This window comes from Lachnellula hyalina (assembly GCF_007821495.1).
Source record: "Lachnellula hyalina strain CBS 185.66 chromosome Unknown contig00014, whole genome shotgun sequence".
NCBI classification, from domain to species: Eukaryota; Fungi; Ascomycota; class Leotiomycetes; order Helotiales; family Lachnaceae; genus Lachnellula; species Lachnellula hyalina.
This window is the reverse complement of record NW_022157128.1, coordinates 25,236-52,440: the sequence shown is the minus strand read 5'-3', so window position 1 is coordinate 52,440 and position 27,205 is coordinate 25,236. Positions and strand designations below refer to the sequence as shown.

The 27,205-nt window shown below is 47.1% G+C and overlaps 6 protein-coding genes across 6 annotated transcripts; 3 read left to right on the top strand and 3 right to left on the bottom strand.

The window, feature by feature from the left end:
* Window positions 1-1,751: 1,751 nt before the first annotated feature.
* Window positions 1,752-3,055, top strand: csn-4 (COP9 signalosome complex subunit; the record flags this gene model as incomplete). The annotated part of the gene is made up of 2 exons (XM_031146973.1): window positions 1,752-2,975; window positions 3,026-3,055. The coding sequence occupies 2 exons, from the start codon at window positions 1,752-1,754 to the stop codon at window positions 3,053-3,055; spliced, it is 1,254 nt and encodes a 417-aa protein (XP_031008547.1).
* A 665-nt stretch (window positions 3,056-3,720) lies between these two features.
* MPS1 (Serine/threonine-protein kinase) lies at window positions 3,721-6,302 on the top strand (the record flags this gene model as incomplete). The annotated part of the gene is made up of 2 exons (XM_031146972.1): window positions 3,721-5,436; window positions 5,487-6,302. The coding sequence occupies 2 exons, from the start codon at window positions 3,721-3,723 to the stop codon at window positions 6,300-6,302; spliced, it is 2,532 nt and encodes an 843-aa protein (XP_031008548.1).
* A 2,937-nt stretch (window positions 6,303-9,239) lies between these two features.
* gedE_0 (Glutathione S-transferase-like protein gedE) lies at window positions 9,240-9,893 on the bottom strand (the record flags this gene model as incomplete). Its single annotated transcript, XM_031146971.1, has 1 exon — window positions 9,240-9,893. One exon carries the CDS (start codon window positions 9,891-9,893, stop codon window positions 9,240-9,242), a length of 654 nt encoding a protein of 217 aa, XP_031008553.1.
* A 1,345-nt stretch (window positions 9,894-11,238) lies between these two features.
* Window positions 11,239-13,798, bottom strand: LHYA1_G001992 (uncharacterized protein; the record flags this gene model as incomplete). Its single annotated transcript, XM_031146970.1, has 5 exons — window positions 11,239-12,256; window positions 12,307-13,011; window positions 13,056-13,164; window positions 13,302-13,582; window positions 13,641-13,798. The coding sequence occupies 5 exons, from the start codon at window positions 13,796-13,798 to the stop codon at window positions 11,239-11,241; spliced, it is 2,271 nt and encodes a 756-aa protein (XP_031008554.1).
* A 4,940-nt stretch (window positions 13,799-18,738) lies between these two features.
* Window positions 18,739-20,735, top strand: stcW_3 (putative sterigmatocystin biosynthesis monooxygenase; the record flags this gene model as incomplete). Its single annotated transcript, XM_031146969.1, has 6 exons — window positions 18,739-18,937; window positions 19,002-19,197; window positions 19,247-19,408; window positions 19,454-19,599; window positions 19,650-19,691; window positions 19,747-20,735. 6 exons carry the CDS (start codon window positions 18,739-18,741, stop codon window positions 20,733-20,735), a joined length of 1,734 nt encoding a protein of 577 aa, XP_031008551.1.
* A 1,945-nt stretch (window positions 20,736-22,680) lies between these two features.
* On the bottom strand, window positions 22,681-26,968 carry KLC4 (Kinesin light chain; the record flags this gene model as incomplete). Its single annotated transcript, XM_031146968.1, has 2 exons — window positions 22,681-26,287; window positions 26,337-26,968. 2 exons carry the CDS (start codon window positions 26,966-26,968, stop codon window positions 22,681-22,683), a joined length of 4,239 nt encoding a protein of 1,412 aa, XP_031008552.1.
* Between the last annotated feature and the right edge of the window lie 237 nt (window positions 26,969-27,205).

Here is a 27,205-nt window from a genome sequence, read left to right as displayed (position 1 = left end):
ACTAATGCTCGCTGATGAACCTGAGAACAAGCAGCGACACGCAAGTGTGTACAACCAGGCGGTGAATCAGCTATACTGGAGCTGAATAATCTGCGGTTCCTACATTATATCTGAATTGCTATGATCAGTGCGTCATGTTCATGGTATTTCGGAGACCTTGGCTTTCTAAATGCGGACCGAGTTGATCATCAACCGTCGCAGATGTTCCGATTAGCTCCAGGCACATGGCGAGCAAGAAGCTGATTAGGTCACCCCAGACAGCTGAACATACATAACACGTCCAGGTAGATTTTTCCAAGTAGAATCAAGAGTATACCTTACAGCACTGGACATTCTGCATTTTACACACCTGTGTCAAACCCAAGTCTGCAGAGGTAGGGTAAATAGGCTAAAGCAAACTCTCAAGTATGTGAGCACTATAACTAAGTAGAAATAGGGATATCTCAACTCGTAAATGCGCCTATTCTTTCGAGGTAGCTATAGTAATTGATTGTGAGATCTTTCTACCACAGAAATGGTTAGCCTCAAATCACCTCGCGATTGTTGACTCAGAGAATGCTTCTTATTAGATCGATCTACGGAATATAAATCCCCAGAGGCCGCTCCCTGCATGTAAAAGTGAAAAGAAGGATAGACGTGAATGGATAAGACAATGGTCATATGCTGGCGTTAGCCTACACATGCGCTTAGTGACTGTAAAGTTTATGCTTCTTGAGGAGAATTTCACAAGTACGTGGAGATGGCATTGCCTCTCGGAGGTGGGATCTCGTGGTCAAGAACTGAAGGTTGCTTGGTGTTGAACCAAACACCAGAGACATTTGCACCTGTGAAAAGTATATTTCGATCTGTAATGACGGTCTCTTCCTAACACGACATAACTCCTCGAAAGCTGTGTTCGAGATGACTTCCAGGCTCGAGTCGTAATGCCTACGCAAGCACATGATCTGTAGTGCAAGGTCAGCTCGATGTCAAACTCCCGCAATTTGCCCAGTAATCCATAGCAATAGCATTGCATCTTAAAGGTTGCAAGGGAAGCTTAGGTTAATTCATGCCTTGAATGTTGAATTAACCTCACGGCACACAGTATTGTAGATGACACGGGTTCGGGATGTATCGCATGAGCCACAAGGCTGACACTCACCTGGTTGAGACCAGATGATCAGACGGATTCCTATGCTTATTTTGATTGAATAGCTGAGCCGTATAATTGTAGTTTATTGATAAATAAAGACGGAATCCTAAAAGGGTTTTCCGCCTTCTCTTTTTTTATTTTCGGTCGCACTGGCTCCACTGATACGGAATGAATATAAGTCACTGTATATCTCTTTAATTAGAGACTATAGCACAGAAAAGAGAGAGGGAGACGCTTGTATCAAAATGACTTTCTTTCCATCTGAATTTTGTGAGCCTAACTTGCTCCAAATTCTGTAGTTTTCCCCAGATTAGGAAAAGTGCTAACTTCACTAAACTTGGTGGACTTAGAGTATCTATAATATAGAGCAATGCATCATGGAGTAAACGAATATAGACAACCACAGGGATTAAGTAATATGAGTGAAGAAGGAAGAGATCTGAATGAAAAGGAGGGGTGGAGTTTTAGCGTGCAGGGGAGCTTCCCCAAGCGAGTTTGGCGTCTGCCTCATCAAGCCAACCAAGCTCTCCCCGCGTTCAACTTCAGCCTCATCCTAGAAAAGGTTTCCGAATACCTTCAACACGCCCTATTAGGAACTGTACCAACTCATAAACTCATCATGGCGTCTCCAAAGGTATCTGCGGCTCTGCAGCAAATCGCAGCATCAGAGGAGAAGGGACCAGGTTACGAAGCTCTACTGTCCCAAGTCCAATTCACATCTAGCTCCGCCCAGCTCCCAGGAGACCTAATCGCCATCCTCGACGCCATATTCGCCGACTCGTTGGGCATTGTAGCCACACGTTCGCTTGCTGGCTCATTTGTAGCAAACCTGAAGACCCTGAAAACAAATGAAGCCAAAATCGAAGTTGGCGAGCACGCTCTAGGCATCTTCCAATCCCAAGCGGCCTCCTACGAAGAACAGAATGCGCATGTCCGCGAGCTTATGGCAGATGCGTACGAAGCAGATGAAGGAAACTTGGAAGCTGCGAAGATCCTGGCGGGCATCCCTCTCGAATCATCCCAGCGCAAGGTGTCAAATGAGGATAAGGTCAAATTCTGGATTCGCATTACGAGAAACTACCTTGAGGTCGACGATACTACACTCGCGGAACAGTATCTCAACAAAGCCAAGAACCTTATATACACTGTCTCAGATCGCGATCTGAATCTACATTTCAAGCTCTGTCAAGCCCGTATCCAGGATGCGAGACGCAACTTTTTAGCTGCGGCGCAGGGATATCAGGATATCAGTTTCATGCCGGTCATTGCGGAAGAAGAGCGTCTTCATACTTTGAGCATGGCTATTAAATGTGCGGTCCTAGCACCAGCTGGTCCAGCTAGGAGTCGGGCGTTGGGGCGACTTTACAAGGATGAGAGAGCTGTTACGTTGGGCGAGTATGGTATTCTGGAGAAGATGTTTCTGGATAGGCTTTTGACGCCGGAGGAAGTGGCTAAATTTGCTGAAGGACTGGCTGAACATCAACTGGCAAAAACATCTGATGGAAGTACGGTTTTGGCAAAGGCTGTCGTGGAACATAACCTGCGAGGTGCTTCGAGACTGTTTAACAATATTGGTTTTGACGCTTTGGGTTTGTTATTGGGTTTGGATGGGGATAAGGCCGAAGAGACAACCGCTAGGATGATTGAGCAAGGTCGATTAGTGGGCAGGATTGACCAGGTTGAGAGAATCATTTGGTTTGAGGCTCGTGAGGCTTCAGGTGAGAAGGGTAGTGGTAGAGCTGAGGGCGTTGTTGGGAAAGAATTGCGGAGATGGGACTCTAATGTTCAGGGTCTTGCAGAAGAAGTCGAGAAGGTCACTTCAGAACTGCAGCTACGCTACCCTGTGAGTATCTTGCGTGTATTGCCGAAAATCTCAAGCTGACATTTGCATAGGACTTTGTTGCAGCCAATTTAACCGTTTGAACCTATTATAACCTGAAGATATCACGGCGTTTGAGAGGGACGAGCCACGTACCTAGGAGTCTTTGGCATTATTTTAATGGCGTTACGAAGAGACGAGAATGAGATAAGATAGCATGCCCAAAATCACAAATAGAACAGCATTGCGAGAATTGATGATTCCCAGGTCTCAATTAGATAGTGCTACTTATGTGCAGTCATGGAAATATGCAAAGATAGTTACTTGGTGCGAGGTCTCGGGACACTATTGGTTGGCGTGACTATCCTCGAAATTGGACAAAGTCTGGTATATCTGGTTGTCCGCTCATAGTTATTGCATTCAAAATATAAGAGTCGAGTACGAATTATTTGAAGTAACATCCTTGGGCATATCAATAATCGGTTCGTATAGCCAATTCGATGAGGTTGCGCAACAATGCAGTGCTTTTGATTTCATGTCGCCCGACCAACGCAATAAGCCCCACATCAACAAAGATAGGACGCCGCCCAGCAATCCCGGACCAAGATTTCAATATTCAGAACGCGATAATTCTTTTCAACCACGCGCAATTGCTTTAATTGCTTTGGGGAAGTCTTTCTTGGAGCATGGAATTATGAACTACGACTTGTACCAGATCATCCGACAACAATAACTTCTATTTATAATCCGCATCGCCTGCTTCCTTCCAATGGCGACCGCATCTCCAACACCGATGAGCTCTCATTTCGGGTCCCTCTCTCGAAGACCCTCCTTACGACAGACACAAAAGCCTACAAGGCCTCCGCTAAGCCGTACAGACTCCGTGCCTCTTGGGTCTCATGCGCGGACCTATTCGCTTAACGACAGTTCTGACGATGAAATTGTTATTCCCATGATGAAATTCAGCGCCGAGACGAATGCATTGCTCAATGATGCTGCTCTGGCTGCCGAGAAATCTTCCCCGAGTCACAAGCACAATACATCGGATCCCGAAGAAGTATACAAGTTCCGAGGTTCAAACACTGGTCAAGACGGATCACCCCCGGGTACCAAAGTCCACAGCCCTTTCTCAAGAAGAATAGTACGGTTGAGTGGTACTCCTGGCTCTTCCACTCTCCGAAGAAGATCATCAACATTGTCTAATGCTGTCCGGAAGCACAATGAACAGCAAGCAGCTCCCAAGGCGGAAAGCCCCCTCGACCTCAGCACCCCAGCGCCTGTCCCAAGAACCGTTCGCATACCTATCACACATTCTGGCAGCCAGGGGAGATCTGGAAGCTCCTCTGGGCACGCATCGAGCAAGGCGGACTCTGCATCTCGAAATGAGGAGGGAGAGCCTAGTTCACAAGGATATCCCGCCACCATCGTCAGGTCTCAATTGGCTTCCAGTCAGGGAAGCGTTTCAAGGTATGGAGGAATGGGACGCGCAAGATATGGCGAAGAAGTAGGCCTACACAGTTCAATGCGAACCAAGCCGAAGATCAATGGGAGGTTTCTAAGCGGTCCTGCTAGGAGGGGAAGGATACGCAAAAACGATGAGGAACAGAGCCCATTGGAGGAGCATGGCGATGGTTTAGACGCTGCTGGGTCGAGTCAAGAACCCCAGAGCCAGGAGTTTCAAGCGCCCGAATCGCAAAGTCAGAATCCCTCCAGCCAGGAGTCCGAGGTGAATCAAGATATTTACCCACCGTCTTATCGAGATTTTGCTTCCGGAAGTCCCGTGAGTTCAAAAGAGGCCATCAATTCAATCCTCAGATCTAAGTCTCCACCACCACCAACACTATCCAGTTCTCAGAGATCAGCTGGCGGGGACTCCAATGCTCGCGCTCCCCTTCAACCGATACAGCCTGTGTTTAAAGTACCAGCGCCGAGGCCAGATCTTCCCTCAACACACGACCAAGAGAACGAAGCTCCTCCGACTTTCAAAAGAAACAAACAAGCACCACTAATTCACCTCGACAAGTTGGAGAAAGTGCCGGTGCGACCTGAAAGCCTTGACATGAGTGCACTGCGCTCTGCTGGATCTCCGGAAAGACGAGCTTTAGCGCCCCGGAGTCAAAACACCCCACGAAGACCAGCGCCACCTCCTCCGAAGATGTCTATCCTTGACGCGGCGACTAGTACTGCTGGAGCAGCTACAACCGCGAATGCCGGTGGGAAGAGGAATAGGATGAAGGTTAATGGGAAGTACTATACTAGACTAGACTGCATTGGACGCGGAGGAAGTTCAAGGGTATACCGAGTTATGGCAGAGAACTCGAAGTTTTTTGCTTTGAAAAGGGTCACTTTTGATGATGGGATCGATGATATAACGAGACGGGGCTTCGAGGGAGAAATCGACCTACTCGAGAAGTTGAAGGGAGTCGACCGAGTCATCCGTCTTTATGATCATGAAATGAATGAGGAAAAGGGTATACTCAGTGTAGTAAGTATTTCACGTCTATAATTTCCTCTTCTTTGTTAACACTCAGGCAGCTTATGGAAATGGGAGAGTTGGATATGAAAAAGATCTTGGACATGCGTCTTGGAATCGAGAACGCCAAATTTGATCCAAGTTTTATCCGTCACTATTGGAAGGAAATGCTCTTATGTCTCGAAGCTATCCACGAGCACGACGTCGTACACTCCGACTTAAAACCCCATAACTTCGTCCTGGTCCAAGGCAAATTAAAGCTAATCGATTTTGGAATCGCCAACGCCATTAAACCCGACGAAACCGTCAACGTCCACCGCGAAACCCAAATCGGAACCCCAAACTACATGTCCCCGGAATCACTCCAAGACTCGAACGCGAAACCTGATTCCCGCGGCCGGATTGCAAACGGGCCTAAGCTTATGAAACTGGGGAAGCCGAGTGATATCTGGAGTCTGGGATGCATTCTCTACCAAATGACTTACGGCCGCCCACCTTTCGACCATATCCAGAACTTTATTCAGCGCTGTCATGCAATCATCAACCACAATTACCATATCGATTACCCTGCGCTCGGAGTGGGCAACGTGCCCGTACCAGCATCGCTCATCAAGACCCTCAAAAAATGCCTGACTCGAGACCAATACAAGCGTCCCTCGGCAACAGAACTGTTAAGCGATAAAGACCCATTATTGAACCCTATTGAATACGACGAACTTGCACTGCCGATGACAGAGGAATTGCTGGGACGCATACTGTTGAGCGTCGCGAGTAAGATGAAGCAGGCGACGCCGACTGAGAGTGAGTTATTGAAAGTGTGGCCGCAGGGCTTTTTCGAGAAGTTGAGGAAGAATATAGCGGATGAGAAAAGGTTGTGATGTTAGTGAGAGAGATGCGTAGTTCCAATTAATGTTTGTTTTGTTTGTTTAGCGGGTGTTTGGCGTGGATGGGCTAGGGTATGGCGTGGATATACCATTTTTATAAAAGAGGGCCTTGTTGCTTATACCATGTGTGTTTGTGTATGATTGGTTGGATGAGAATGGGTTCGTAGAAATGAGAGGAGCGGTTGTACATATATGAATTTAACGACTTCAATAATGATCCGTGAATAGTAAATGTGAATATCTACTTGAGTGTATCCTTAGGTTAATCCTGTTATGTATAATTGTCACACAGTGGCATCTGATTGGAAAGAAGATCCTCCGATGCTAAGTTGCTAACTAGATCTCTACCAAGGTTGGCTAAGTAACTCTAGACTTAGCCAAATCTAAGTCTTAATCTCAAGTTAATTTGGGTTTAAACTTGGACTTAGATAATTCTAGCTAAGATCGTAAGATAAAGTGCAGCACTACTAGGCTCCTGAAGCGACTTAAAGTATACATTTGCTATTGGTGATACTATCCTCTATTTCCACCTTAGAAATGTCCCCTAGTCGGAGCGATTAAGTAGCGCGCAGCACCTTGCGATGACTTATAGGTAAATTCTGTTATAATACCTCTCTAAGGATGGAAAACTTTCTGGATAGCAAGCCAGTTTTGGTGTATTATTCGACCATTTTTCGGCAAGTAAAGACTTGTTAAGTTCTTTTAAATAGTGAGAATCTAACAGGGACGAGCAGTCATCAATAATACATGTGATCCTGAATCTGTGCTAAGTCCATAGTAGACAAGGTGTGATTGACCTCGAGTGAAAGAGGGAGTCCTTGGTGGACTTATTGCGGATGTGATGCTCTTGATATTTCAGTCGATCAAAAGACAAATTGCTTCATCAAGAGCGCGGTTCAGTGAAAAGTACGTATTCATGGTATCAATCGCCGTCGTTTTGGATCCTCGAGCCACCGAAATGAACCATCAGCACCGTTTTTTCGGATATGAGTCCCAGGTCACACAGTGTTGAGCTTATGGGCAATGGGACCTTTTCATAGTATGACGTCGTCTTCTCATATTGCCAGTAGAACGGGATTTTCCATCGCCTGCGACATTCCTGAACCACCTCTTGCAGCGTCCCTGTCCCCGGGACTGATAGCATCAGGGCTTCATTTGACAGGATGTTATTGTGACAACCGACAGGTCGGACCATAATGCTAATATTACAAAGGTCTTTTTCGATATTGTAAAGTCTCTTCACCTCAAGGTATGTATCTCGTTTTTTAGCGGTAGTGATGGTTTTGTGTTTGATGGCGGGGACCTTGAACTTTGTTGCTGGTGGTTTAGGTCGCCAGTGTACCCTCGGGCAGGAATCTTTGAAGCACTTTCCTAAATCCAGGCGATTACTCCGCAGCTTATCCGTAGCTTCCTCGTATGCTTGAAACTTAGCATAATAGGCCGTATCTTCATAATCTGCCTCTAGCTCTGCTCGTTCCTCTTCCAACTTATGAGTAAACTCTGACATTTGCCTGAAGATGTCGAATTCCCCATCGATGGCGTAGACCCCATCCATCGCAACCAAATTCGCAGAGTCGGTGATGTCGTGAGCCCTGTCGACTACCGTGACAGTCTTAATAGAATACAGCTCCCTAAACAGGATTCTGATCCAGTCTATGTGATCCATACCATTCTCCTTCAAGATACTACCAGGTAGGCCATCGCAAACGGCCAACTTCTCCACCTTGCCCAGATCTGCGCCTAAATCCGTTGGGAGGTAGCCCGCCGAATCATCTTCGTCCTTAGGCTCCGAAATTTTATTTATCCAGTCCACGTACAACGTGTCGTTTTTGAAATCGAACCAAGTACATGGATAGTAGGTGGGACCGAAAGCCAGTGTATAGACATTGGTAGCCACATGGCGCGACTCATGGCATGCATACAGAGCCGGAACCGTAGACTGAGATCTGAAAGATAGCTTTCGTGGAGGCGGATATAGGTCAGTGAAGCCAACAGTCTGTCCCCAGTCGAAAAAGGACTCGTCGTCGATGGTCTTGTCAGACCACACGCGGACACTAAAACCGGGTTTGAGGAGCGTAGCTTTCAGGTACACAATACGCGGCTCGAAAGAAGCTTTCCATATTGCTTCCCTAAGCTCCCGAGGTAGATGTGGGAATACATGGAACTGGCGGTCTTCGTTTGAGGGATTGGCCGTCATCGTAACGTGGCAATGCGATGTTTACGAAATGGTTTATGCCTGAAACTTTTAGTTGAAGGTTGTAGGATCGGGACGGGGGTTGAAAAAGAGAACGTGACTACAGCGCTCTGATTGGTTGAGTGTCAGCTGATTTGAACGCGTTGAGACCTGGTTGGCTTAGTACAACCTAATTTCTCACCCCTAAATAATCATTAAAATGCGATAACCTCTAATAATAATATATGAGATATATTCAAAGCTTTGCTAGCGCTTTTGACGCGCTAAACTTTAGCTATATAACTTTAGTATTCGCTATGATGCGGCGGTTCTAAGTAATTTAGGATTCCTGGGTAGGGTGGCCTATGCGCTCGGCTAAGTTGGCTATTAGGGGGGCCTGGAGCGGAGTCTCCTATATAAGAAAATAGAACTAAGTAGAGAGACGCTGTTACAGATGAAATCATAGCTGCATATAGGAAGTGGCGATACACGTGCGCTGTAACAAAGTTCAAAAGGTAATACGGAGTACGGCAATCCTATACTGTGCTGCTCTATGACATCTTCTACTCCCCCACTTAAACATATCCCTCTCTTCTCACCAACTCAAGCGTGTTATCTCTCATTTCCATAAAATTGCCGTTCATTTGTCTTCCCACGATGGAGGTTTGTTTATTTCGTTGACACTTTGTTTATAGTCTATCTCAGACCCAGCAACAGAATGGATTTCACCAAACAAATTCCCATGACTCCCAGAACATTTACTTGGCCCCCATAGCCGCTTCCCGGTCCTGCAGGATCTTTGAAATGGCCGGACGGGACTTCATGCGCTCCAACCAGGCGTTGAGGATGGGGAAGTCGGTCTCGAGGTTGATCCTGTCAGCGAAAAGGGGTACAATGGCATACCACGTCACGAACGCCGCATCGGCATAGCTAAACTTGCCGCCGACGAGGAATTCCTTACCCTGCAGGACACGGTCGAGGACGCCAGAGACGCGACGGATCTCATTGATGTAGCGGTCTACAGCGCTGGGGAGCTTCTCGGGGTGGTAGATTGTGAACCACACGGCCTGCCCGAAGTAAGGGCCCTGGCCAGATACCTCGTAGAACAGCCACTGCTTTGCTTCGTAGCCCTCTTTTGAGCCTGGGGCGAAGCTGATGTTGTGTTGCTTGTCGTAGGTTTCGACTAGGTATTCGATGATGGCGCCCGACTCCCACAGCGTGATGCCCGTATTCGGGTCCTCAATCGCAGGTACACGGCCGTTGGGGTTAATCGACTCGTACGGTTCCTTCTTCATGTCCGGGAATTCGATCATCTTGAACGTGTAAGGGATGTTAAGCTCCTCGAGGATCATGGCCACTTTCCAAGCGTTGGGGCCGCTGTCGTGGCCCCAGAGAGTGATCGGGAGAGACATTCTGCTGAACTGGTGTGGGCCTGGGCTTGGTATGCAGGGAGAGTGAATGGATATGGGAGACTTAACACTTCTGTGATTGAGTCTGATGCAGGAGATGATGATTGTATCTCTGGGACAGACACACTGTTATGTTAAGTATGAGCAATGGACCATCATTGCTTGATTGAGCCCCACACTATTCTAGTATTATAAATCATCAAGCCACAAAAAACCGATATGGATTACAAATTCTGCCAGCAGAATTCTCTTAGCCCCGAATCTTGACAAATACAGTATTAATCGCCCTCTTTTTGGCCTAACCACGCGGACAAACATCTATATAGCAGGCGAAGAGTTCTTGCTTGACGCTCAATTTGATATATTCCCGAAGAAACTTGCTTGGAACAAGCAAGCAACCCCGCGAACGCATAAATGGCTATAGATTTGCTTAGGAAGCACGCCGCGAGAAATAGCGTGTAACCGAGAAAGGGCAGAGAAGGAAAGAAAAGACGGGGCAAACGCAAGCTATGTGTCCATGCGCTCTTGGTATATCATTTAAATCCTAAGAAACGGACGAGTGGATACTCTCTGCCTGATGAAGGAGATGCTGCTTGTGCTGCAACCCTATTCGACAGACCTTGCACTGAAACCGAGCCTCTTCTCTGTGGGTGTAGCCAGATGCTTCCGCTTGAAGTGCTTTGCGAAGTTTCCCAGACTAGTGAACTTGCAAGTGTGCTTTTCGAACGGCAAGCTCTGCCCTCCTAAGTAGAGGATGTAGATGGTGGTCCTCTTGGTAAATACTAATAATGCGAAACTTGATAGCATGTCATCTGAGAAGAACAATGGCTGGATTTTCTTACGTGGGCGTTACATGTTTAGTGACACTTGCACTACATGACTGAGCGCGCAACTGTGAGGATGCTCGCTGGGTTACCTAGTATACATGGTTTGTATTTGTTTGATGATATATACAATATACATCTCTAATAAGCTTGAACAGGGTAAAAGAAATCTCGGTGTCGAGAGTGGTGTACCACAAAAGCCGCTCCTTATGATTTCTTCGCCAGACCATTCCAGGTCCTCAAAATCCATTACTAAATAATGCCCTGGCTAATTCCATCCGACACCAAAATGCGCCAACTTTAAATCCATCCGTCCATCGCCATTGAAATGGGGTTTTCATTTGTTATGCGCAATATTGTCAGCGTAGGTATAAGGAGCCGATTCTCTCATCGTCCAAAGATCGAGGAGCTGAAGGATCCATTTTAAATTGCTGACAACATTTGCCGAACCCTCAAGGATCCATTAGGTATATTAGTTTCCCGTACCATTAATTATGTGAAAATTATTTCCCCATCCCCGATGTTCAAGGTCGATACAGATTTCCGATGTGTGGTGCAGAATTGTCTCTGGAGAGAGAACTCTCTACTGGTCTTTGTTCGCTGGTATTAAAATATCGAGATCTGGGCGAAGGAGTACCGTCTCTTGACAGTAGTTGGTTTTCTGGATCGGGAGACTCTGCTCGAGGTGTTCTGAGGCCACGCCGTGTACTATCCGCGGGAGATATTGTTAGCCACGTCATCGGTTCACTTCGCACGCTATGTGCAGGACTTTGGCTTCGGCCGCTTGCCCTAGCCGCAGACTGAGGTGAGACCGGAAACCCTGTAGTAGTTGGACCGAGAGTCGTCTCGGTATACCTGGAAGCGAATGTTGGCGCCGGAGAAGGAAGGAGATCTCGTGATCTTCCTGCTTGTGTGACCGGATCTGCTTCTAATTCAAATAAAGTTGATGAGGCTGGGAGTTCTGAAGTATTCGTCGCTCTTCGTATAGATTTCATTCGTTCAGTATCAGCATCGTAGGTTCCTTCTCGGTTGTCACAATCGGCAAGTTGGAAAATTTCTGTCGTATTCGCCAGTTCTGACCTTTGATGATGGAGGACCTGATGAGGCATTATAGGCATCTGCTCCCACTCTGGCTTTTTGTCAGGAGGGAATGAATCGTGCGCCGTTCCTTGATCAGAGAAGGGATCATGGGGTCCTTCGTAGGGCGTTTGACCGGTGGGATGATCAGACACTATACTCGGTGCCGCTACTGTTGAAAGTTCTATTTGTGGTGGTGGGCGCTTGCGCAGTCGAAGAAAAATCCATAACAATGCTCCTCCCACGGCGAGCACAACTAGAAAACCCACAACGATTCCTACGATTGCCCCAGTGCTCACTCCTGGCTTCTTGACAGCTTGGGACTTCTGCTTGCTTTCACTACCGCCATTACCGTTGGTTCCATTTGAGGGTGCCGAAATAGTTACAACTTGGGATGCAGCGCCATCATTCCAAAGACACTGGCTGACGGAGAAATTTCCCCTTTCATAATCGACGGTCAAATACCTGCGGTACTGTTAGAAGCCTCCTCTCTTCACCAGACCAGTAGAACTTACGCTTCTTGGAGAAACGTCCTCCCCAGGGTATACTGCGTCTCATTGGCGGCTGTCCTGAGGGGAAAGTAGAATGTGTCGTTAGGTGTAAAAGGATAGGAAGCTTGAAGAGCGAACGAGTTGAATGGGAGTTGAATATCAACAGAATCCCCGCCATCCAAACTATTTGCTAATGTGAAAATGACAGTTGGATTTGAGGTCTTAAGGTAAGTGTAATGTGTTGTGTTGATCAGGTAGAGGCCCGTGCTGTTGTCGACGGATATTCCAAATGCATTTTCGAATGCTGAGCATGCTTCTGTCGGAAGCCAAAAGTTTGGGTCTGTTGATTCGATGAATGCATAAATGGGCGTCGGAAGGAGATTCGTTTGAGTAGTGCTACTGTATACGATTGATTGTACACCAACAACTATGTCCCGGTTTATATCACTGGCTAGATTGAAACCCGCCGAATTTGGGACAAATCGGGAACTATCATACCCCCCGAATATCAGCTGCGCGTACTGTCCAGCTTTGAGCCCTATACAAGTATCAGCAAAAGCGTCCGGCCGAAAACTGGATACAAGCCTACGGTATTTGGCACCAGCGGTGTAACTCCAACTCAGACTAGGAATTAACTTTTGTGCTCTCAGGGACGAAAAATAAGACGGCGCGGAGAAATTTCCGATGCTGCTATAATTGACGGGTTGTGTGCCTAAACCAAACAGTCCGCTGAAAAGGTTAGTGTAATTCTGGGGGAGATTCTATAAACTTACAAATAAATTGGGGAAACTGATGCAATTCCGGATACAGTCTGATTCTTTAACGTAGGTGTGTTCGCACCTCCTCCAGAAAAGCCCAACCCTACATCCTCCAGGCCATAATCTATTGAGCGGGCAGTCAGTATTGTTTACTCCGTGGTGTCTCAAATAGCACACAGCATTTATTCAGCGGCTGTGGAATGTCTTCAGCGCCCCACAGGTTGCCATAAATCAAGATGATAGAAGTCCACAAGAGCCTACCTGCGTATTGCATATATCCGAGCGCTGCTTCGAGTCCAACCCCATCACCATTAATTCCAAAGAGCCCCTGATCCTGCCAAGTCGCTGATGTATTGGGATTAAAAAGTCCACCTCGACCGCTCGCGCAATTAGGAGGAACTGGATCTATGGCAATCGTATCGCAGCCTTGTGGTAGCACAACAAAAGTTTGCGGAGAGTTCGTTGAGACGATAGCTCGGACACTTTGTGCAGGAGAGCCAAGCCGGAGTGCCACTGACGACCATTTTCCATCTACTCCATCCCTATAAAGCTTGTTAACCGGGACGTGTTACTACAAGTATTTTGGTATGTAGTACTTACCAGTATTGACTTGGTGGAACTACCAACGGTGATAGGCTCGAAGTTGAATTCCCTCGTTTCTCTCTTTGCTGATTCCGTCCTTCTCCAAACCACGCGACTGAACTGCTTGGGAGGAAGATCAAAGCAAGCGTTAATGAATTAAAGAGATGGCCGCGCATCACGACGACTTTTCGTACGGATTATACCGCAAGATAAAGTGCTTTGCGGCTCAACCCCCATGGACGCTGGAGTTGGAAGGTTTGATGAGAGGATTTGAGAGGAAGGACCGGCAGACTGTTCGGAGCCTCAGCGACCATCGATTCGGTACTGGGGTAGCTCAGTTCCAGAAGCAGCGAGTCCATGTGTCGACGTCGTATAGAGACTAGGGTAGGGGATCATGCAATCGAAATTGGAGACAGGCAACTTGCCTTTTGCGCCGCAGCACGCTGACGCTCACGCACAATAGCCATCTCAACGAGCCCACCACCATTCTATCTGTATAACAATTCGAACAAGGAATATACTTTATTCATGCAGCACTCGCAGTAAACTTATCTGTTAAATGTGGCCATTACGCGTGAAACTGAACAGGATCAACAGAGTTGAGATCGTGTGAGAACATAACCGAGTTCTGAGGATCGTTACACACCGTTAAGGCTGAACGAATGCCTGCACCCTATTGGAGGGAGGGGTATACCCAAAGCAAGGTTGTGGTTGCAAATAAGCCGTGATGGATCTCAAATGGGAACGAAGGATTTAAGAGGAGATGAGTTCGGACGAGATGCCGTGAGCAATGATTCGCGTAATAGCCCATTCACAGTTAGCGCGTCTTTGATACCAGTATATCGAGGCTAGCGCATTCTTTATTTATCCTCCCAGTCTACTGATCCTTCACCACCATCCCTGAACCTACGATTCAAGCTGGGCAAGGTAGGTAGGACAGGGCAGGCCTTGATCAATGCGACTGAACATCGGCCGATGTGTGGCCCTGCTCGCGCTAATATGGCTCAACGGCGTTTGCACCAAGTGGTAGCTGCGCGGTTACACGGAGGTGGTGTGGAGTGGTGGTGAGTGGTGGTGGTGGTGCCCGCCAAGGTCTAGCTGTCGGACTGTGCCTGACAATGATTTCAAGTGCAGGAAGCGGCTCGTTCACGCTGTAAGATACCTTTCAACTGGAGAGTCTTAAGTCCTCTGGAGAGATTCGGAAAGTTGTCGCCTGGAATCAATCATTTCCCTCTTTCACTGGTACTTTTGGTACTGGTTCAGGGTGTGTATATTGCGAATATGTCGGCTTTTACCCAAGATTATCATTTACAAAAGTTCGGGGTGCGGTGCTCACCAGAGGGGGCCCTCCCCTCGTAGTCGAGAGGGCTGTGTGCCTGCAACTCCCTGCATCTTGCAGCGTACCTTTCGTTCCAAACTCGAAGCGGGCATTAGCCAGGGATGATTATGCAAGTTCAACCAGTAGGGCGAGTATTGGGGGACGTCGATCCCATCGACCACCTAGCTAGTTCTTTACTTTGGGATTACAAGAAGGGAGGCGAGGCTCTGCTTCGAGATCTCAGTCGACCGTAGGATCGCGCTGATCTCTTCTCTACTTGCATCTCCACTCCTTAACTTTTATTTACTCAGAAACCATACCGGTCGTTTTCTATCTTGACAGTCTTTTCCAGATCATTTGTTTTTGCGTGTGTTTTCCAGCAAAATGTGGGTTTCAGACTCACAAGCTTGTCATTTATGTGTCCTAGTCGTGTTTTTGACGTGGTCGACGCCATGTCACGGGTCCGGTAGGCTGCTATTGATATGTTTGGCCTGTGCCAACATCATTTTCATACTCAAGGTGGCTGATTTCCTTCAGGATTTAACCCTCGTTCAGTTGGGTACACGAATTCGACTTCGTCGACAAGCTCTGAGACAAAGCCTTCGTCGAGCTCAAGCTCGGCCTCCCGTTCCGGCTCCATTTCCGACTTCAGCAGCACGTATAGTTCAAGCTTGAGCTCAAAAAGCTCAACCTCCCATTCCGGCTCCCATTCCGGCTCCAGCAGAACATATAGTTCAAGCTTGAGCTCAAAACGCTCAACCGCATCGATTACCGTCGAAATTTTGACTGAAAGCGTAATACCTCAACCACTTAGTACACGCAACATAACGTCGGAGACGTCTTCATCTGGTCTATCGAAATCGTCATCTATGTCAAGTCTATCCAAAACATCTTCACTACCCATGCGTTTGTCTACAGGTGTCCCAAGTCATATCTCTACATCATCACAAAATGCTACGCGAACATTTGACAGCTATCGGGGCCCTATCACGCCTGCTCCAAATTTGGACCTGTGGGACCACCCATTTGGAAATGTGTCTTTTGGAACGACTTGGCCTTGGGGGGCCCAGAAATTCAAGACCAATGCATGCTCAGACACGAGTAATACTAAGAGCCCCTGGGGCGACTGCAGTGTGGCTGCTGGAACGATGCATCTTTCGTATTTCCCTCCCCAGTCTGCCAATGTATCATACCCGATGACACATTGGGCTTCAGAGTTATCTACCATGATGACTTCGCCATCAATCTACATGGTGATAAAATCTATCGGTGCTTCAAATGCTTGCGGTCAATTAGGACCAACATACAATAGCGTGGTCATTGCCGTGGATCCAAGTGCACTGTCAACAATTCCGCCATTTGCAAACGCAGCAGCTAAGACCAGAGTCGGTCCTACTCGAGTTCTCACACTGAGCGACCTTGCTTCAGGCTGTCCCAATAGCGCAGAAAAGGTTATTGTAGGAGAATTTGTCGTTACACATCCTGTTGAAGGTGTAGCCGCGAGGTGCAATCCTCAAGTCGTCTGGCCTAAGCAATTGCTTCCCATGGGAGGGTAAGTTTGACTTCTTTCTATGCTGTTAAAATTCAGAAAATTAATAGTTTAAAAGCCCGTTCTGGAAAGGCTGCTGGAAGAAGAATCATTTGTATGGACTTTATGATCCACCTGGATCGGTTCCTCCTGCTACAGGGCTCTTTGTCACCACGACAAATCCTCCAAAGGCTCTTGAGTCGGCCACCGTCCCAGCAATAACCTCAGCGCCCCCAGTCGCTATTACACCTACTGACTCACCTACGCAAACGCATGCCCCTGCCGGTACCTCGGCCCCAGCAAATTCGCCATCACCAGTTGAGCCAGTAGGATCATCAGTTGCGGATATACCTCTCCCACCTTCATCAGCCGTGCAAAATCCGTCAGCGCAAAACCCATCAGCGATTTCGAGCTCAGGAGATAACCTTTTTATTAACGTCGAGCCCTCTGGCATTAACATCATAGGCACCGACTCGTCAAGTACATTTTTCGCTAATCCGTCGCCAACGGCATCACAAAGCGCTGATCCTGAAGATCCTGCACTCGGTGCCGATCCAATAAACAACCCTACGGTTGCAGCTATTTCCTCGAGTATCGTAATTGGAGGTCAGACTGCAAATGTAGACGGGCCTCCAGTCACTGTTGGTTCATCTATAGTGCAGCTCACGCCTTCAGGAATCGTGGTCCACGATGTTTCAGGTGGACTTCAAAGTACAATTGTTATACCTACACAAGCCGCTGGACAGCAAGGGGTTCCAGCATCTGCTATAACAATTGCGGGTCAGGCCGTCTCTTTTGCACCAGTCACTGCGGCCCCTGCTCCAACCAACCTGGCCCAAATTAACACAATTCCTGGCCAATCAGTACCGGTCGCCACGATCGCAGGTCAAGTCGTTTCTGCAGCACCAGGAGCGCCAGTAGTATTGGCGACTATAGGAGGGCAAGCCGTGTCTGCGGCACCAGGAGCTTCAACTGTTGTTATTCAAGGGCAGACAGCCACTATCGGCGGTGCGCCCATAACCCTCACCAATCCAAACCTTGTGGCTACATTGGGCCCTTCTGCGCTTGTGGTTCAGTATCCAGGCGGAGCTGTGTCTTCTTACGCTCTACCAACCACAGGAACCAAGACCAATGCTGCCGCCGTATTGCCTATAACAGTCGGAGGACAAGTGATCACAGCCGCAACCGCCGGGGCAAGCACTTTGGTCTTTGGATCTCAAACGTTGAGTATTGGCGGCCCGCCTATAACCATAGGTGGAGGCAACGTACTTAGCTTGAGTCCAAGTGGTGTGGTTGTTGCGATTCCAGGTGGGAAGGTAACAACTCTCGCTCTTCCCGCAGGAAGCTACAAGGCTACATCAACAGCGATTGGCTCGACTTCAAGTTCGATCAACGGAGTCGGAGGAATAATTGCTTCAAGTAAGTCACACTAATTTCCAAGCTACAATTCAATTTCTGACGTACACATAGTCATTGGAGTGACAAACGCAGCTCCTGCAAGTACCTCACCAGTAAAGCCAGCAAACGATATTGCACCCACGACGACTATCGTTGCATATATATCAAATCAACAAAGCAGTTCGTCGTTGGGATATTCGGCTTTTTCAACCCCAATTCCATATAAGCCCACGGGTACTTTCGCAAACGTTGCTCCGGGAAGTGCTGGGACGAGATCAAGTGTCCGCTGTACGAGTATAATTCCATTAATTGGTGCTGTAATATTATTCGACTTTTTGTGGTAAGTTATAATTAGTTCGTAATATAATATTAATATTTTATTTCTCGACATATTGATCTACACCTTTCGCATGAAGTCAGAAACAAGTCGTCCCCATAAAAGATTCAGGGGGGTGAAGCACGTGAACGCACCGGTAGATTTCCGGTCTATTTCGGGAGAAGAGGATGTGGACACAATTCCGCATCGACGAACCACAGGCAATGCCACATCAATATCCGTCCACTAAAGTCTGGTAATTCTCCACTCTTTGAGGGGAAACTTTAATAAGGAAGTCTTCCCCGCCCTGATCGTGACCGAAACGTACATATCGCAGTTGTTACTTAATAGTAGGGCTCTTAAATATCGGTACGGTTCAAATATTGACGTATTATAAGGGAGAGTCTGAAGAATGCCACGTCTGCGTCTTGAGCCTAACAAGGTAAGAACTGCGTTCTGGTATCATGGGGGCCCATTAGGGGGTTTATGGCGGTTTACATTAAAACCCGCCATGCAACCCTCGACTATCTGAATATTTGTACATCGCTAAGACAAAATGGGTTCCACTCGCCCCTTCACCATCAAGGACGAGCCAATTGAGAATCAGCGGCCCTTGAAGATCCGTGTCATTGGCGCGGGGTACTCTGGCATATATCTAGGCATTCGCATACCGCAAAGGCTGCGGAATGTAGACTTGCAGATTTATGAGAAGAATGAGGGTATAGGTGGGACTTGGTGGGAGAACAGATATCCAGGTACTACCTTCATCAACCCCTTTTCCAGTAAATGTTCACCCGAAGGTGACGGAGAAATGTATAGGCTGCGCTTGCGACATTGCCTCCCACAGCTACCAATACTCATTCGATCCCAATCCGAATTGGTCGGCTTTCTACGCGCCCGCGAAAGAAATATGTGGGTATCTGCAAGCCATGGCTGATAAATATGGGGTTATGAGACATGTGAAGCTGCTGCATAAGGTTACAAGCTGTAAATGGGACGAACAGGCGAGGAAATGGTATGGGTGGCTCTAAAATCTACAGGGAAAGAAGCTCATCTTGTGATAGGAACATCACAGTGGAAAACACCAAGACAGGCGAAGTCATTAAGGACGATGCTGACGTTTTACTTTCGGCCCGTGGGAACCTGAATGATATTTCTTGGCCTAAAATCCCGGGCTTCGAGGCTTTCAAAGGGGAAGTCATGCATTCTGCGGCTTGGAATCAGAAGTAGGTCCTGCATCCTTCGGGCTGCAATTCGTCTAACATGTGTAGTTACGACTTCAAGAACAAGCGGATTGGGGTGATAGGTGGCGGCTCAAGTGCCATCCAGATTGTGCCGAATCTTCAGAAAGTGGAGGGAACACAGTTAGCTTGCTTTGTAAGAAGTAGGACATGGATATCAAACCCGTTTGGTGATGGTAGGTCTCGTTATTGCACTTCAATCGATGTATTTCTAACAAAAATGCAGCTGCGATGATCAAACTTGGGATGGACCCAACACAACTTAATTGTAAGTTGTAACTGAACTCTACTAAACTACGAGACAACCATCTAATTTAATCTAGTCTCTTTTGAACAACGCAAAGGATTTGCGACCAATCCCCAAAAGTTTCTTAAGTTCCGCAAAGCTATTGAAGAGGATGGGAACACGATCCATGGAGTAACATATAAAGACTCTGAACTGCAGAATGGGGCCGTAGAAGCATTTCGAGCAATGATGAAGGAGCGCTTAGCAAAGAAGCCCGAGATCGTTGATGCTCTGACGCCTTCATTCGCAGTAGGTTGTCGACGTCTTACCCCAGGCCCAGGCTATCTCGAGGCTCTTGTCGAAGACAATGTCGAGTTCATCTCTGACAAAATTTCCTCCATCACACCTTTGGGTGTGGCTCTGGAAACCGGTCGAACAGTTGAGATCGATGCTCTAGTCTGCGCAACCGGCTTCAACAGTGGCAAACCACCACCCTTCGAAGTATACGGAAGAAACGGCCTCTCGCTCCAGCAAAAGTTCACACCGTACCCCGAAACCTACCTCACTATTGCAGTCGACGGCTTCCCCAACTTCTTTATGATGCTTGGACCCAACTCCGCCATCGGAAGTGGGTCTCTAACTATGATGATAGAGACCGAGGGCGATTATATCATAAAATGCATCCGAAAACTACAGAAAGAAGACTACGCCTCCATGAGCCCCAAACCCTCGCGCGTCCACGATTTCTCGGAGTACTGCGCCGAGTATTTCAAGAAAACAGTCTACATGGACGAATGTAACTCTTGGTACAGATCCGAAAGCAAAAAGGGGGTGAGAATCACGGGACTGTGGCCTGGCAGCACGTTGCATTGTCTTGAAACGCTAAGAGCGCCGCGGTGGGAAGATTTTGAGTATGAGAGCAGAGATGAGAATCGTCTGCGGTGGTTGGGTAATGGGTGGAGTGTTACGCAGCTGGAGGGCCAGGGAGATCCAGCGTGGTATCTCGAACCAGGCTTTTTCAATGTGCCGGTGCAGGGGAAGCCCGAAGAGGATGGGGATTTTAAGATAAGGCCTTTTTCGCACTAGTAGCATAGACAACCCTTTTCTTCTTAGCATCAGTTTTCAATTATTATTGATCAATCAGTAGTTTTGATGCCCAAGTTAGGAAGTGAAGCGTCATTGATCACCAAGAGGAGCCCGACTTCTTTCGACTCAAGAAACCAAGCAATAACAACAAGCGTGCCTAAACATCATCGACTGAACATGCTGCCGGTGGTCCATTCCCGCAACAAGCTCATGGAGCGGCCAATACCAAAACCTTACAGTCCAAAGTCTGTAAAGACATCTCAGTCATTGTAGCCCGAGATATTGCACAGCTTAAAGACACAGCCCAAAACACAAGCTAGCTAGAAATTCATGACGAAGCCCTGGGCACAGAAGAAGCTAATTTTCTTATCTTTGTGAGGAACGAACGCATCCAGTACTTGAGTTTTGATGAAGAGACTGGCGAAGCTGTTTCGCTCGGTGTTCATATTGGCAAGGCCAGATTGAGAGCTACCAAAGATCTTTGGGAGGGCGTCTGCGCTGTTTACTATCATGACCCAGAGATAGGTGTTCCCGAGAGCATCTGTAATCAACTTGGCAAGGATATCGTCCTACCAAAAAAACCAACCCAATGGGGCTAGGGCAAAGAAGACGGAAATGGAGAGACCTCGCAATCTGCACCTAAAACCACTGGCAAGGGTAAGGAGCCGGCTCAAGATTCTACCTCGGATGACAAAGAGGTTCAACAAGTTGTTAAGCAAAAGAAGGAGGAAGGTGATGTAGAGGCCTCTTCCTGAGATCTCAACCATCTCATAATACATTGTCCTACATAGTTGGGAGTTTCTCCTCTCACCAAATTACTGTTAAATGGCTTTTGCCACTTAATATTTTGTGCCTTCCTTTTTTTACATATGTCTCTTCTTCAAGTGCGCCCCTGGTGGGGTTTTGTATAAGATACCAAGCTTACTAGCCTCTGATGGCACTCCATAGCCTTAAATAGCAAACTCAATTTGAGATATCGCTCGTCAGTGTAAACTTCGTAAGTAAATCGCGTGTTCTTCAAAAAATCTTGGTTAGCATTAGATAAACTATTGACTGCGGTTGATTGTTCATGTTGCATAACTCAAGTGTGTGACTAGGTATTCCTGGCTAGCGATATGATTAGAAGAAGAAAAGAGCATGGAAATAAAAGCAATCACATTTCCCAGTTGACAAGTTGATAAGCAACTCGACGTTACTACTCGAGTCACCATGTTGAATAGTTCCCAGCTGAAGAAGCATACCTAGGCAGACTTCTTGTGTTCGGCTCTTGTCCCCTATCCAGACATGTCACCACATCGACGTTCAATGTGGATTGTACTAACTCCATACCACCTTGGAAGAAGAAATCCAAGCCAATATAAAACCCAGAAAAGAACAAGCAAGCAGGTCTGCGCGTGGGAAAGTCATCCTCCTCATTGCTACAAGAAGCTGATCCTCAATCCAGCCAAGATAGCAGACGTAAGCACTCGGAATTGTCGTCTTTGCGGAAGACCCATCAACGAAACCCTGCCTCGGGAAGCTCTACCGCCATCTCCAAGAAGACATACTGGTAATTGTTAGGAGTATAGAGGACGTGCTTCGAAAATGACGAGATTTGCAAGAAATTATGCCTGCACATGCAGCACATCTAAAGATTACCTGGAGTATAACGCAGTCCCTGGTTAAAAATCGGAATCCAAAATTACCGCCGTAATTCCGCCAAGCAGGTATCGAAAGGCCTCCGACGATCAACACAAAACTAACACTTTCGTCTTCATAAATCCCTTTTGGCCTTTTTTCGACCCCTTAGTACCAGTGGCATATCTTCATTCTCGTCATTGAATCTTTTCCTACTGGTATCTTCTGGCTTTAGGCCACCTCTTTCTTTCAACCGAGCCACTTCTCCTTCATCTATATTGGAAACAGGTTCGTCGGCGGGCCCAATTCTAAGTCTTGCTGATCCAGCTTAAGCATCAGAGGAAGTAGCCGGATCACTATCCCCTTCTTTTAGCAGCTCTTGAATCCCTAAAGTCGTATTGTCCCTTGAACCACACACTTTGAGCGCCAGTGGTAAAGCTTCAGTCAGGACTTCTCTTCCCTCACATACATTATTCGAATCCAATAGCATCTCCCCTAGCGCTCGCATAGTACGCACAGTTTCCTCACACTCATGCCCTAGAATATCTTTGCACTTGGCAAGGGCCTGCCGAAGATAGCTCTCAGCCTCCTCATACTGCCGCAGTTCTGTGAGATCACGTCCAACTGCACGCATCGCAAGTATCGTACGTCGATGATCCAATCCCATGACTTCGGCCGTCGCGGATAGCACTTCTCGATGTAATTTTATCGCCTCTTCAAATCTGTCGTGGTCATGCAAAAACCAACCCAAATCATATATCGTCCCCAACGTTAAGTGGTGTGTGGGTCCAAGTACCTCTGTCCTCATTTTGACCACCTCTCTGTACAGTTTTTCCGCCCCGTCCAATTTCTTCTGGTCGTCAAGTGTATATGCCAGTTTTAACATCGCCGTCGCAGTGCTTGGGTGTTGAGTTCCAACCGTTTTAATTCTCGCGTCAAGTATTTCTCTCAAAAGAATTTCCGCTTCCTCGAATTTATCCTGATGACCATAAGACTTTGCCAGATCGGCTTTAGCCTGTATAGTGTCCTGGTGGTGTGGCCCCAGTTTTTTCAACCTCACATCTAAGACTTCTCGAAAGAGAGCTTCTCTCTCCCCTTCGTTGCTACAGCTAAAAGCTAGGACTCTGAGATCGGCCAATGTATCTTCATGATGCCGACCCAGCTTCTCTGCATTAATCTCAACCATGTCTCGCGAAAGTTTTTCTCTTTCTTCCTCCTTCCCCAACAATACGTGCAGCCGCACCATGTAAAGCATGTTTGTGAGCCTTTCTTCGACAGAGTCTGTGACAGCTCGCTGTCTCAGCTGGAGTGCCTCCATACACAAGCTCTCAGCCTTTTCTGTCTCTTGTAGGTCAAATAAAATCCCGCCGAGAGTTTCTATGTCTAGAAGTCTTGTTTTATGAGCATAACCTAGGATTTCGGAGGGCCTAGGTGTAGCGGTAAGCTCGTCGTCAAGGATATTACTAATGACTGCCACTGTCTCCTCTAATAAAGCCTTAGCCTCCATATATCTTCCTTCTTCTTTCAAGAGTTCTTTGTATTCCGTGACTACACTCATGTAATGGAATTTGCAAGGAAGCTCGGAATGAGACAGTACTAAGACTTTTCCGAGCTCGATGGATTTGCAGTAAAGAGTCTCTGCCTCTGTTACTTTGCCTTGGCTCTGAAGATGCTTTGCAAGGGCAGATACTGCATTAAATGTCTCGTGGTGTTCTGCACCAAAGGCATTGGCCGCTAAAACAAGTATCTCTCGATATATTGCCTCCGCGTCGTCCATCCGGCCATTGTTTCCCATCTCCCTTGCCAAGTCCTTTAATAACTCAATGGCTATCATTAAAAATCTTGGGACCTGTACGATCTCCTTTTCCAGAAGTTGTTTTAACAAGTCGTGAGCTTCCTCATACCTTCCCGTCCTGATCTTCAATATTATCATTTGTCGCTTGTACATAGAACTAAGAAAAGGGCTCGCATTCAAGACGCTCGTGTAGCTAGTCTCTATGTTTGCTTCCCGTAATATCTCAGCCTCATCATAAAGTTCCAAGTCGTCAAAGCATCTTGCAACTCTTTCTCGGAGTTCACAAAATAGTGTGTCGTCATGCTCAAGTGTGTCGCCTGCCAGGCGGAGAATATCTCTTCCATATCCCTCAGCCTTTTCCAGTTGGCCTGTTTTTCTTAAACTGTCGAGAGCTCGCGCTCTCGAAGCCAAGTCTGCTTTCCTAGCTGTTGGACCTTGGCATGTATGGTAAAAAGACATAATCGTCTCCTCGAGTTCCAAAGCCTCGAAATAACTCCCGGCTTCATTCAGCGTTTCTGCTAAAGCCGACATATACTCGTGAAGACGCCAACGTCCCTCATCCGAGTCTCCATCCAAAGCCTTTGAAATCGCAATGGCTTGCCGTTGCAATTTCTCCGCTTCCTGATACTCGTATCGCCTATCATATCGATTTCCACAAGTATACCGCCGTGATACATTGATCATCGTCTGAGCAGCACGGAGGCTTTTGTGTCCATAATGATCAGTCGCCGTTTGCACAGCTTGTTGGTAAAGGCTATGTGACTCTTCAAAGTTGTTATGGTCTGCTAGATTTTCCGCGCATTTGGTGAAGACCGTGATCTTTATATCCGCAGACATGTGCTCCGATAGTATCAGAGCTTGATCAAAAATCTGGTCGGCTTTATCCCCATCACCATCTTGCGCAAGGGCATCTCCCAGGTCCAACATTGCTTTTACTATGTTTTCATGCTCCTCACCGAGTGCAGACTTTTGAAGCTCTATCATCTGTCGATAATCCTGAACCGCGGATTTGTAGTTGTCGTGGGTAGAATGGTAACTTCCGAGGAAGCTCACGAGCTCTATAAGCTGACACTGGCACTCCTTGTTGGTGAACTTATAATTACGTACCAGATACGCGTGGGGGAGATATAAATTGTAGTACTCTAATGTTTCATCGTCATAGCAGTCTGGTAAATACGATACTACGCAAGCCAGGGCTTTTTCTTGCCAACTTTCTAGGCTTCTTTGACTTTTCAGGTGCCATTGGATTGATAACTGGACAAGTCTATGCATCCCAAAGACTTTGTTCTTGACCTGCTCGGTGATAAGAGAAAAGGACTTGAGTTTCTGGACTGCCTCTCGAATATCCAACTCATCTTCCTCTTCTTCTCTCAAGAGGCCTAGTGGAACGGCTTGCCGATCGAGAAGAGCCATTGTGGAAAGAATGGCTCCAGCACGAGGGCTTTGTCGAGAAATCTGCTCGAAGGAGACCTTCCATGTATGAAAGACCGCATTCGGGATATCTGGATCGCGGCTGTCGTCGTAACGTCCATGGACTAGAAGATCGGCTTCATCCGCCTTGCTGGATCTCAAGAGCTCAAGATACTCAGCGACAGAAGTTTCAATTTGACCCAAGTATGCAGCTGCTTGAGTGATTGCCAAAGGGAGACAGCCAAGGATCTCTATGATTTCTTTGGAGTGTGCTTCGGTCAGCTCGTCACCTTCAGAGATCTTGCTCTGTAGGAGAGTGACGGAGTCTTCGGGATTGAGAATATTTACTTCAACACTTTTATGTTTCGATATGGTTCTTCCAAGTTGGGAATTTCTTGTGGTGATCAAGACTGACCCGTGGTCAGCACGGGGTAGAATGTTAATCAAAGGTTTCTCGGAAGGACTTCCACTCTTCTCCCATATTTCGGCATCATCGGCGTTATCTAGTATCATGAGAAATGGTCCATTTGATTTTTCGCTTAGCCAGTCGGAAACCAGCGTTAAGACGTCGACATTTGGCTGATCCAATCCCGGGATTCTCAGTTCTCTTGCAATCTCATGGTATGCCTCAGCCATTCTGCTGTGGCTACCACCGTAGACCCAGAAAATATGAGAAGTCGGATGCTGATCTTTGTATTGATAAGAATACTCAATAGCGATACGCGATTTCCTCATCATCAATCAGCCTTCTTTAGATCCGAAGGTTTTGAAACACTTACCCTACACCGCCGATACCACAGATAGCGACTCTTGGAACATTTTGCTCAAAACGCTGAGAGATCTCAAGCATAACATCTTCACGTCCGACAAAGTCCTTCTCTTTCGGGTACCGAACAAGAAATAGTGGCTTTCTCTGCGAGTTGTCTCGCTCTGAACTCGAATTGACAGCTTGGGAGATTTGGGTAATCGATAGGGTTTGCGAAGAGAAGTAAAAGGTGAGTACATCGATGTGACCTCTCAGAGCCTTCTCCAAGACCTCTACCTTTTTGTCTTGACGAATACTGGAAATGGCCTTTCGAAACTTTGTCAACTTTGATGCATCTTGCTTTGGTAGAACACTTTGGAAAATATTGTTCAGCTCTGCAAGCGCTTCCAGGCAACTATGCAAAACCTTGGTCAGCCCTTGACAACTTTCGATATCCAGGTCGCCTTCACGGATGCGCTTTTCCGTTTGTTGCAAGGTGGCTTTCACAAGAGGTAGCACCTCTGCCGTGCTTCGAAAAGCTTTTGGTATATTAGAAGCTCCATCATTAAAGGCTGTGGCTCGATTGCACACTTCAACACCAAAATCAACAAGTGCTGTGATATTGGCAATAATTCCAACCACCGCTAGCACCTCGGCACCCGACATTGCGATGAGGAGAACTATAGATCTGGTCTGCAGACTACAGTAACTCGAAATCGAGGAGGTCGGATCAGCAGGAAGAAGTGTCAATGAGATTAACGAGGGTGGTTGTTGGTATTTACGATGGTACGGCTGCTGCAAAACACGGTGTACAACATAATAAGCGCTAAGCCTAATTAGGACCAAGTGGACCTCCTCCTCTCTCCCCAATCACTCAGCATAATCAGGATTATTGTATATCTC